The sequence below is a fragment of the Belonocnema kinseyi genome, chromosome 1 (genome assembly GCF_010883055.1).
Source record: "Belonocnema kinseyi isolate 2016_QV_RU_SX_M_011 chromosome 1, B_treatae_v1, whole genome shotgun sequence".
Taxonomy (NCBI): domain Eukaryota; kingdom Metazoa; phylum Arthropoda; class Insecta; order Hymenoptera; family Cynipidae; genus Belonocnema; species Belonocnema kinseyi.
In genome coordinates this window covers 30,210,502-30,223,714 of record NC_046657.1, presented here as the reverse complement: position 1 = coordinate 30,223,714, position 13,213 = coordinate 30,210,502, and the positions used below count along the sequence as shown (strand labels likewise).

At 26.1% G+C, this 13,213-nt stretch overlaps 1 protein-coding gene across 2 annotated transcripts in view; it reads left to right on the top strand.

Annotated features, from left to right (window-relative positions):
* The window catches only part of LOC117167810, a 43,669-nt gene that overhangs the window by 15,170 nt on the left and 15,286 nt on the right, over nucleotides 1-13,213 (top strand). For both annotated transcript variants that reach the window (XM_033353015.1, XM_033353023.1), the window contains exons 3-4: nucleotides 7,745-7,978; nucleotides 11,930-12,084. In XM_033353015.1, coding sequence (XP_033208906.1) covers nucleotides 7,745-7,978; nucleotides 11,930-12,084 — 389 coding nt within the window. The remainder of the gene's footprint in view (nucleotides 1-7,744; nucleotides 7,979-11,929; nucleotides 12,085-13,213) is intronic.

Sequence of the window (13,213 nt, the reverse complement as noted above, 5' to 3'; positions counted from 1 at the left end):
TGATTATTTTGGGACTTGTTCGATGTAATTTAGTGTTTGTGTCATAATTATTGGGCCTGAATGGATGTGAGCCTTATGGTTTTGCAATTGGGATTTAGGGTGTTATATTGGAACTTATGTTTTCATTACTTTTGTTTATTTTTGGACCTTATGTTTTTGGGCCTAATTTTTTTGGACTTACAGTTTGGGGCGCTGTCTGGGGCTTATTTTTTGGGTCTCATAATTTTCATCCATACGCATTTTTTCTTTCGTTTTCGGCCTTTTAATCTTGTGACTTGCAGTTCGGACAGTTATTTTGCGAATTATTGTGTGAAGACTTGTGTTTTTTTGGATATATGGTTTTGGGGCCTTATTAATGTTTTTGGCCTTGTCGTTTGTGGCTTACATATATTTTGAGCCTTACAGTTTTTGAATATTTGGTTCTAGACTTTATTTTGGGACTTGTGGTTTAAGGTATTGTGTACATTTATTTGTGAATTATGGTTTTTTGCCTTATTTTGTGTTTGGCCTTGCGGTTTGGGACTTAGTGATTAAGACCTTATTTTGGACGTCATCATTGGATTCTCATCATTTTGGGACTTTTATTTTCAGTTCTTGTGGTTATTTATTCTGGAACTATGGTTTTGGGCCTTAGTGTAGTCGGTGCCTTACAGTTTGTGTATCAGTGATTGTGACATTATTTTGGACTCTATCACTGGAGTCTTATAATTTTGGGACTTGCGCTTTGCGAATTTGTGTTCTTTGTGTTATTTTTGGGCCTTATAATTGAGGAATTTTATGTCTTGAAATATCAATTTGGGACGATATAATTCAACTTTTTTCAGAATTTGTATTATTTTGGGGACTAGAGTTTTTGGGCGTGTTGTTTGGGACATTATTTTGGGCCTTAATTGTTTAGTCTTGTAACTTTAGTGTTTCTGATTTTGGGTCTTGAGTACTTTTATCTGAACTTTGGTACTTAAGGAATAGAACTTAGTGTTTAAGGAGATACTTTTGGGCCTTATAAATTATCGATCCTTACGTTCTTTTATTTGCACTTTGGGACTTACGGTTTAGAACGCGAAACTTAGACATTTATTTTTTAATTTTATCCTTTTTGGACTTGCAGTTTAGAAAAATAGTTTTCGGCCTTATTGTTTGCATTTTATCTTTTGGGCTATGTTATTTTTAGAATTCTATTTTCGGACTTGCAATCTGAGACGTTATTTTGGGACTTGTAGTTACTTTTGTGTCTTATAACTGTGGGGATTACGGTATGGCTTAGAAATTTTTTTGACCTTATGGTTTCATTCTTATAATTTTGGGTCTTATGATTTTTCACTTTTTTGTGACTTTATGTTTCAGACGTTATTTTGGGACCTTATGTTTTTAAAATTTCGGTTATATTTGTAATATTAGAACTTATGCTTTTAGAACTTGGGCTTTTTCTGGGTCTAAGTTTTTTGTACTTGTGGTTTGGGGCAGTATTTTGACCCTTCTTAGTTACAATTTTAGGCCTTACGATTTTCGGCTTCATGGGTATTTGCTTCCATTTCCTGACTTACGGTTTGGAACTCGGTGTTTGGGATGTTATTTTTGGGTCTTGATAAAATTGGGCCTCATAGGTATAAAATTGGGCCTTAATTTTGTAACTTATGTTTTTATTAGTTTTGTTTAATTATTGTGCCTTATATTTTTGGACTTGTAGTTTGGGACACTGTTTCAGGCTTGTAATTTGGGTTTTATAATTTTGAGCTGGATGCTTTTTGCCTTTCGTTTTGGGACTTACGGTTTGGAATTTAGTGATTTGGACTTGCAGTTGAAAAAGTTATTTAGTTTTGCCATTTGAGGCTTAGAGATTAACATAATATTTAGGGCCTCATTTCGCAAGTCTTATAGTTTTGTAGTTGTTTTTGAGAATTATATTTTCGGGGTCTAATAATGTTTTTGGTCTTGATATCAGAAACTTGATTTGAACCTTATTTTGGATCTTAACGTTAGAGCCTTATAATTGTTAGATGTATTATTATGGAAATTAATTTTTTGGACTTAGGTTTTTGGGACTTATAGTTCCAGGCAGTATTGTGGGGCATATTTTTTTAAGTTTTGGGACTTATTATGTCTTTGGGCTTGCGATTTGGGACTTACTAATTAGAGCATTATGTTGCGCCTCATTTTGGGATTTCCGGCCTGTAATTTTGTATATTTTGAGCCTCTAAATGTTGGGCCTCTGATATGGTTTTGCGGCCTTATTATGTGTTTGGTTTTGAGACAAGGAACCTCGTAATTGAACCGTATTTTGGATCTTAACCTTAGAATCTTTAAAACGTGGAGTGTGTTATAGTAATTATATTTTGGGCCTTACGGTTTTGGGACTTACAGTTCTCATAGTTAATGTGGGATTTATGTTTTGAGGTCATGTGGTTACTTTTTGGGAATTATATTTTTGGGGCTTATTATGTCTTTGGCCTTGCGGTTTGGGACTTACTGTCTGGGAAATAATGTTGGGCCTTATTTTGGGATTCGTGGTCTGTAATTTTATGTTTAAGATGTAATTTTGTATTTGTGATGTAATTTTGAATATAGGATATTATTTTTGGGTCTTATATTTTGAGCCTGACAATGTTGAGCCTTTGATAAGGTTTTGGGCCTTATGGAATTTCAATTTTCTCAATCACGTGAACCAATATAAAAATTTCTGAGAGATTTCTTGCTTTATTTGCTTCTGGAGTCGATAACTAGAGAAAAAATTCGATTTCGCTGGAATGAAAATACGAAGCTTCCTAATGTCCTTCTAACGCGAGTCACCGAGTAATTGGAGTAATAGCAATTTGAATGCCTGGCTCGGGAATTAATAGAGCCAGAAGAAACGACGCAGTCTCGATTACCCGACTGGGTTCAACGCAAATTGTTTTCTTCTCTTTTGGACAAGCTCCAATAATTTTATTCACCATGTGGATCATTTCTCACTCCCGAGGGCGTAGGCCTAGTTTGCGTTTCAATTTCAATTTCTCTCCTCCCAACTCATCTCAATCTCAGAATAACCACTTTGCGCATCATCAAATTCTAAGACAAGATAAGAATCCATTCTTTTTTTGTTAAAAATAAATAATTTTATTTGAAAATTCATCTATTTAGTTGAAACTGTAAACCCTTTCTCGTTCTTTAATATTTTTCAGATAGTTTTTAGCAAATTGCAAAAACAGAAAGCAAGTTAAAAGTATTGTTAAATTTCATTTGAGATTGAGAAACTTTTAAAACATTTTGTTTTTTAATTGAATGGATTTTAGGAATAAACAAAGTTAAAATGACGGATTTAATTTGGCGGCAAAAAGATTTTGTGTCGTTGATTACGATTCTAAAGTGAAAATTCCAAAATTAAAAATGGTAGATCCAATATAGCAACTAAAAAAATTAAACAATTGGTCCCCTCACTTTAAAATTGTTTCTCAGGATTTATTTAATTTTTTTTAATTAGTGTTTTAAGCTAACAAATTAATTATTCCGTTTTTGGTGAAATCTACAAATTATAAGTCAAAATAAGATAGGAATTTGGGAACTCTATTAAAATCCATTTAAATTATTAAATTTTTTTGGAAATTTTTATTTATTACAAAATTGTAGAAAACATTTTTTTTCTCAATAGCTTAAGCCAAAAACCATGCAATTTACTGCAAAAGAGTTGAGTTTTCAACTTAAAATATACATTTACAGCAGAAAAGTGTAATTTTTAACAAAAAAATATTAAGTTTTCTAAAAAAATAATTGAATTTCCAATCCAAAAAATTTACATTAGATTAGACTATGAATCTTCAAAAAAATTAGTAACTGAATAGTTGAAATTTCGACCCAAAATATGAATTTTTTACCAAAAAGGACAAATTAACAATAAACATAAATTTTCATCTAAGATAAATTTTGAAACAAAAATAGAATAGTATACAATCTTCAGCTAGAATCAAAATTTTCAACAATAAGAAAACGAATTTTCAACAAAATAGTTCAATCCTAAACTAAATAAAAATTTTTTAACTAAATATAGAATAGTTAAATTGTCAGTAAAATAATAAATTTTTATATAAATAAAATAAATCTCGAACGGAATAGTTCAATTTTCTACCAGAATAATTGAATTTTCCACCAAGAATAGAATAGTAGCATTTTATAAGAAAAAAAAAAAAATTTCAACAAAAACGTTAAATTTTCAACAAAAGAAATTAATTTTTAACCAAAAATAGAATAATTAAATTTTATGTACAAACAATAATTTTCAACTAAATAAAATAAAATTTCAATACAATAATTAAATTTTAAACCAAACAGATGAATATTTAACCTAGAAGATAAAATTTCTATACAAAATTTTCAACAAAATACATTAATTTTCGACTAAACAAGATAAATTTTCAACCGAAAATAGAATTGTTTAATTTTCTGTTTCAAAAAATTTTTTTTCAAATTATTTTTAACAAAATAGTTCAATTTTAACCAAAGAACTGAATTTTCATCTTAATATTTAATTTTTCAACCAAACATGGAATAATTGAATTTTAGTTGAAAAAAAATTTCCAACAAGATAAAATAATTTTTTATAAAATTTACTTTTACTTTTTTAACCAAACTAATGAATTTTCAAATTCTAGCAAAGTATTAAATAAGATACATTTTCATCTTAAAATAGAATAGTATAATTTTTTGTTAAAAAAATGTCTCCACAAAAAAAAAGAATTTTCGAGAAAATAGTTAAAGTTTTGAAAAAGGAAGTTACTTTTTTAATAAATAGATTAGGAATCTTCAACCAAAAAAATAAATTCATAAATGAATAGTTGAATTTTTGAACCAAAATATGCATTTTCTACGAAAAAAGACAGATTTTCAACAATATACATAAATTTCAAGAAAACGAATTTTCAGCTAAATATTTCAATCTTAAACTGAAAAGAAAATATTTAACTAAATATAGAATAATTAAATTGTCAGTAAAAAAAAATAATTTTCATATATTTTTAAGAAAAAAAGAGAATTTTCAACAAACCATTTAAATTTACTACCAAAGAAATAAACGTTTTACCAAAAATAGAATAGATCAATTTTCTGTACAAACAATGATTTTCAACTAAATCAAATAAATTTTCCATAAAATAATTAAGTTTTTAACCAAACAGATAAATTTTTAACCTACAAGATAAAATTTTTATACCAAATATAAATTTTTTACAAAAAATGAAAAAGTAAAATTTTTAACAATTTCAACAAATTTTCAATGGTGTAATTTTCAACCCAAATATATAAATTTTTTACCAAAGTAATGGAACTTTCAACCCAAAATACGAGTTTTCAACTAAACAAATAAATTTTTAGCTATAAAAGATACCTTTTCCATAAACATAATATTTTTTAATAAAATGATTTAATTTTCAACCAAAAAAATAATTTCTTTACAAAATAGTCAAATCTTCACAAAAAATGACTTTTTAACCATATAGTTCAATTTTCGATGCAAAAGATGAATTTTCTACCAAAAAAAAAACAAATTTTCATCAAATACATGAATCTTTGACTAAACTAGATCAAATTTAAACCAAAAATAGAATAGTTTAATTTTCTGTTTAAAAAATGTAAAAAAAGTATTTTTAACAAAATAGTTTAATTTTAACCCAAGAACTGAATATTCAACCTAATAGTTAATTTTTCAACCAAACTTGGAATAGTTCAATTTTTATTAGAAAAAAAAAAACAATAATAATTTTTACCAAATAAAATAATTTTTCATAAAATAGTTTATTTTTTAACAAAAAACTATAATAGTAAAGTTTTCAGTAAGCAAAAATAAATTTTTAACTAAATTAAATACATTTTCAAAGGAAAAGGTCATTTTCAAACCAAACAAATTAATTTTTAACTTCTATGCAAGTATTAAACAAAATATGGTTTTAACTTAAAATAGAATAGTTGAATTTGTAGTTAGAAAAAAAAAGTTCAATCAAAAAAAAAAAAAAAGGAAAGACTTTTCGAGAAAATAGTTAAATTTTCAACCAAATAAATAGATTTTTAATCAAAAACAGAATAGTTAAATTGTTAGTAAAAATACATTAGTTTTCGAAGAAATAAAGTAAATTATTAACGAAATAGTTTTTTCATATTAAACAAGTTTTTAACGAAAAAAATAGTTTAAATTTTCAACCAAAATATATATATTTTCAATGAAAAATTTAAGAATTGATATTTTAACCAAAAAATATACATTGCTGATAAAGTAATTCATGAAATTTTCACTTATCTAGATGATTTTTGATTTTTTAAGCAAAAAAAAACTTTTTAACAAATTATATATCAAACTTGATTGTTCACTTCGAATTTAATGTCAAAAATTACAAATTCAACAGGGTGGATCTAATATGGCTGTCACAATTGTGAAATTTTTACAAATTTGTATGAAACTAGATATAAGGGTTTGAGAGGAGGTGGTCGCTGATTTCGAATTTGATGTCAAAAGTTATAAATTCAAAATGGCGGATCCAATTGTAAATTTTTTACATAATTTGGTATTAGGGGATTTGGGGTGTCTCTTATTTCGAATTTTCTATCAAGAGTTACAAATACAAAATGATTAATCCAATATGGCGGCCAAAATTCTTAAATTTCCACATGCTTGTCTGAAACTTATTATAAGGAGGTTTTTGGGGTCGCTGATTTTGAATATGATGTTGAAAATTAATAACTTAAAATAGCAGATCCAATATCGTGGAATTCGATGTCAAAATTTACAAATTCAAAATGGCTTATTCACTATGTTGGCTTAAATTGTTAAATTATCACTTGGGGGTCGCTGATTTCGAGTTTGCTGTGAAGAGTTACAATATTCAAAATGGGTAATCCAATATGAAGAATCCAATATGGCGACCAAACTTCTTAAGTTTCCACATGCCTATATGAAACTTGTTATGAGGTGATTTTTGGGGTCGCTGATTTTTAATATGACGTTGAAAGTTACAAACCCAAAATATCGGATTAAATGTGGCGGACGAAATTGTTAAATTTTGAATTAATTCAATGAAACTTAGTATAAGGAAGGTTTGGGACACTGATTTTGAAATTAATGTGAAAAGTTATAAAATTTATTATGGTGGATCCAATATGGCGGCCAAATTTCTTAAATTACTACATACTTATCCGAAACTTGGTATACGAGGGTTTTTGGGTTCGCATATCTCGAATTTGACGTCAAAAGTTACAAATTTAAAATAACGGATCCAATATGGGTGCCAAAATTCTTTATCTTTTACATATTTGTATGAGACTTAGCACAGAGGGGTTTAAGGGGTCGCTGATTTCGAATTTGATTTAAAAAGTTACAAATTCAAAATAACGGATCCAATATGGCAGCCAAAATTCTTAAATTTTTACATAATTGTACGAGATTTAGCACAAAGGGGTTTAAGGGGTCGCTGATATCGAATTTGATTTCAAAAGTTATAAATTCAAAATGGCAGATCCAACATGGCAGTCAAAATTCTTAAATTCGTACATATTTGTCTGAGACTTAGCACAAAGGGATTTTTGGGGTCGCTGATTTCGAATTTGTTGTCAAAAGTGAGAAATTCAAAATGGCGGATCCAGTATGGCCGACACTAAATACTACGATGTATTTTTCTACTTTTTTCTATATTTTCTTCACATAATTCGAAAATAAGTAATCCTAAATTATTTTTCGATTATATTTTTTCATAGTTACAATAAAATTTTCAATATAATTTTTTTTCAGGCTAGAACTACAGCTCCTAGTAGAAGACACTTGTTCCTCGGCCAGGCTTTGTTATTGGGCCTTTTTTTTCAAGCTGGTCTTTCAGCTGCAGTCTCGCTGACACCAAATTTATTGTCATGCGCTGCTTTTAGACTCGTTGGATTACCCGCAGCTCTCGTTTTCGCCGCCCTTCTCGTCAAGTGTGTTTTCCTACTTTCCCTCAACAGTGGAGTTTATCTACCTGCCCCTTATCAGGTAATAATTAAAGATAAAAAATACTACCATTTTAATCTCACTTTTTCAGAGCAACCTGAGATATAACATTAAGATAAAATTTATTCACGCGGTAAGTGAATATCTCAATTAATTGAGAAAGTTATATGAGATTGATGTTTATCAAATCATAAGGGAAACGGCTTTAAAAAAAAAGAAGAGAAAACTTCAGTATGGAAAGTAGATATTTAAATTTAGCTAGCTTCATTGAGTGTGCCTTCTTTGAGTGGAAAAATAATTTTTGCTACAAAAGAAAAATTTCAAATAATTATTTTTTGTTTTATTTGTAGACTTTTCTCAAGATTCTTGAGAAAATTAAAAATAGTTTTATAAGAAGTTTTGAAGATTTCAGGTATGTTTTGTTAAAAAAAATTTAATTTTTAACTAAAAAGTATATTTCAGGTATCAATACATTTTTCAATACAAAAATAATGATTTTTTTTCAAAAATAGTTAAATTTTCAATCAAAAAATTACTTTCACAAAACTGTTGAATTTTCAACTAAAAACGATGAATTCTTAACGAAAAATATGATACATAATTAATTTTCGAAATGGTAGAATTTTTAACTAGAAAGATAAATTTTTAACTAAATTGTTGATTTTTCAACTAAAATAGATACATTTTCAATAAAAAAAATCACATTGTTACATTTTTTGAATGAAAAATTAATTTTTTACCAAGAAAAAAAATTGTTGAACAAAATAGATCAATGTTTGATCAAAGAAATTAATTTTCACCCAAAAAGATGGATGCTCCACAACAAAACTTGATTTGCAACCATTTACATTTTAAAAATTAAAAATTAATTTTTTACAGAAAAAAATTTTTTACACGACAGTTAAATCTTAAAATAGGTAAATAAATTGATTACTAAAATTATGGATTTTAAAATAAAAAAATTCTAAAAATTAATTTTTACCAAAGAAAAGAAGAGTTTTCAAGAAAGTAGTTAAATTTTCAACCAAAGAGATAAATTTTCAATCAGAGAGTCGAATTTTCAACAACAATACAAAACAATGTTCGACTGTTCAAATCGATTTTCAGCCAAATATTTCAATTTTCAACTAGAAAAGATCAATTTTCAACAAAAAAATTGCATTTTCATATTTTTAACCTGTCAATTACTTTTTTACTACCAAAAAACTCGAATTTTCCAAAAATCGGTTAGATTTTTAACCAAAGAAATGAATTTTTAATGAACAGTATAAATTTTCAACTATATTAGTTTAATTTTCTGATGAAAAAATAAATTTTTAAACAAAAAACAACAACAATTTTTCAACAAAGTTGTAAAAATCGGCAACCCAAGAAATTAATTTTCAACGAAAAATATTATATTTTAACAAAATACATCAATGTTCAACATTAATCAAAAATTTTTTTGGTCAAATTAAAATTTTCAACTAAAAATGATAAGTATCCAAGCCGAAAATAGGAGTGTTAAATTTTAAGCTTAAAAAATTTACTTTTCAGCAACAAAAAAAAACGAAGTTTCAATAAAATAATTAAATTTTTAACCAAAGAAATGAATTTTTAACTAAAGTTATGTGAATTTTCAAATAAGATAGTTAAATTGTCAGTTCAAAAATAAATTTTTAACCCAAAAGCAACCATTTTCAACGTAGTAATTAAATTTTTAACTAAAGCGATACATTTTAAATTAAAATTATTATCTTTTTGGTTAAAGATTTATAATATTAGTTGCAAATTAATCTCTTTATTTAAAAATGTAACTATTTTCTTCAAAATTCGTATTTTATAGCAAAAAATTTATGTTTTTTAGTTGGAAAATAATCTTTTTTGGTTAATAATTCAACAATTTGATTAAGCTTTGACCTACTTTATTGAAAATTCAAGTTTTTGATTAAAGATTCCTAATTTTAGTTACTGTTTTGTTTAAAATTCGTCCTTTTTAGATGAATTTTTTGTATTAAAATATAAACCGAAATTTCATATTTTTGGGAAGAAAATTCGTTCTTCTTTTTTCTTTTTGTGTAAAAATAGGTTTTTTGGTTAAAGATTGATCTATTTGGTTGAAAATTCAACTTTTTGGTTGAAAATTAACTTTTTTGTTGAAAATTCATATTTTTGGATTACAAAATTTAAGTGGTTTTTAGAAAAATCGTTTTTGATTTTGGAAAACGATTTATATTTTTTGTATTAAAAATACGTTAAAAATTAAAATATTTTTTTGTTAAAATATCAATTATCTATCACATTTTCCGTTGAGAATTGATTTTCTTTAGTTGAAAATTAAACTACTTGTTTGAAAAATAACTTATTTTTTTATGGAAGATGCATTATTTTAATAGAAAATGTATCTCCTTGGTTGAAAATGTCATTACTTTGTTGCAAAATTGTTGTTTTTTTAATCAAAAATTTATTTTTTAAATGAAAATTTAATTATTTTAATTCAAAATTCATACAATCTTAGTTAAAATTGATCTTTTTGGTTAAAAATTTAATTATTTTGTTGAAAATTCTTTTCTTTGTTTAAGTAAAAAAATTATTTTTATGCTGAAAATGTAACGATGCTCTTTTTGGTTGCAAATTTATCGTCTCTAGTTGAAAATTAAACTATTTGGCTAAAAGGCCATTTTTATTGTTGAAATTTAATGAATTTTCTAACCATTCATCTTTTTGGTTGAAAATTAATCTCTTTGGTTGCAGATTTTAACTACTTTGTTAAAAAATGTTATTTATTCCTTTTTTGTATAAAAATTAATTTTTTTATCCGAAAATTAAACTAATATAGTGGAAAATTCATCATTTTCGTTCATCTCTTTGATTAAAAATTGAACATTTTGGTTCAAACTTCGTTTTATTTTAATTTTTTTTTTGTAGAAAAACAAATTTACATGTAGAAAATATAACAAGTTAAAAATATTGGTTCAAAATTGAACTAGTTCATTGAAAAAAAATTTTTTTTGTCACACATTTTTTAAAAACTTTTTTAGTTTAAAATCCGTAATTTTAGCAATAAATTTATTTCCTTAGTTAGACCTTTAATTATTGTGTTAATAATTTGTTTTTTTTGCAGAAAAAAAATGTATTTTTAAAATGTAAACCTGTCATTTTTGGTTAAAAATTTACCGTTAGTAGTTAAAAGCTCAACTATTTTTGTAGAAAATTAAATTTTCTTGTGGGAAATCCTTCTTCTTGTGTCAAAATTCATCTCTTTGGTCAAACATTGATCTATTTTGTTAAAAGTTTGTTTCCTTTTTCTTAGCAAAAAATTAATTTTTTATTTTAAAAATATGACAATATCGTTTTCGGTTGAAAATGTTTCTATTTTAGTTGAAAATTCAACAATTCTGTGAAATCAAATATTTGTCACATTATTCTTTAAGAATTTCTATTTTTTAGTTAAAAATTTCAGTTTTTTGTAAGAATAATTTTTTGGTTGAAAATTTAACTTTAAACTCAAGTTCTTTCTATTTCATTCTCATCAGAGAAGGTATTAGATTTGTGTTAAAAAATTCTGGTAACTTTTAAATGTAGAAAATTGTATTCAATACTGAAACGAATGTCTAAATTAGCATATGGATATTGAATCCACATTCAAGTTTTTTAATAAAAGAATTATGTACATTCCTAAACTACCTAATTTGAAATTCAAATTGAAAACAAGACAATTATTTAGAACTGCGCGTGAATTTTTCTCTCATTGATAGGCTTTCACCAAGAAATTATTAAAGATGCAAATCACATGCATTGCAATTTCCCATAAATACGGGAATTCCTCGGGATTAGTATCAGACAATGTGAGGTTTAAAATTAATTTAAATTTGAAGTGATTCCTTAACACCTCGAGTCACCGAAGCGAATAGCATAATATTAGAATTGTAAATGAGCGATAATAATTTTTTTTGAGCCTAATTTTATTCCCATTGAGGATTCTAACGGCACCTGTCTATTCGTGAATCGCAGGCGTTAGTCTTGATCTTTGCGGTTCTGGTACAAGTGGCAATTAACGGACAGTGGTTCTTTGGAGAACCACCAGCTGCGGTCCCAGTGGGTGCAAGTCAACATTTCATTGGATCTGGTTGCAAACCTCCCGTCAACCATACTCTCGCATCCCTTGGGTAAGATTTTTCCTTGAATTTTAAAAATATTTCTCTAAAAAACAGGTGTGTCGCCCTATCTGAAAAATCCTGATCAGGATCCTCGGAGATTCCTGGACCAAAATTTACTAAAAAAGATACATTTTGAACAAAAAATAGAAGAAATACATTTTCAATGGAAATAATTAATTTTCTACCAAAAAAGGGAATCTTCAACAAGATAGTCAAATTTTCAAGCAAAGTGATAAATTTTCGATAAAAAAAAATAAATTCTCAACGAACAAAATTATCAAGAATTTATTTGAATCCTTAACCAAAACGGAATAATTTTTATTCCCAAAAAGACGAGATGGGAACTTTTAAATCAAGAGGATCACATTTCTAACAAAAATGAAATGGTTATATTTTCAATTTAAAAAATCCTTTTTAACAAATACAAAAAAAAATGAATTTTCAAGAAAATCAAACTTTCAAGCAAAAAAATTAATTTTCGACCAACAAGATAGATTTTTAACAAAATACATTAATTTTCAACAGAATAAAAAAAATTTAAAGGAACTTTTAAACAAAAAAATTAATTTTCAACCAATAAAAAACGAATTTTCAATAAAATAGTTAAATTTTCAACCAACAAGATAAATATTTAACCAACAGAATTAAATTTCCACCGAAACAGATACGTTTTCAAAAAAGAGGGATAAGTAAAATTTTTAGTTTAAAAAAATTCATTTTAAATAAAAGGCTACATCTTTAACCAAAAAATTGTTTTTTCTACGAAAAAAGACCAGTATTCAACAAAATAGTTCGATTTTCCACACAAAACATAAATTTTTAATCGAATAGTTGAATTTTTAAACAAGAAGATTAAATTTGTATAAAAAATTTAAATTTCTAATCAAAAAGGAGATTTGTCAACCAAGAAGAATAAATTTTTATCAAAAAAAGATCCATTTGAAACAAAAATGAAATAGTTAAATTTTCAGTTAAATAAAATGATGGATCTTCAACTACAACACAAGAAATTCATTTTCAACCCAATAGTTTAATTTTTTAAATAAAGAATTAGTTTTTACCAGAAGACAAATTTTCAAAAAAATACAAAAATTTTTTATCAAAAATAAAAGATTTCAATTTTTAGTTAGAAAAGTAA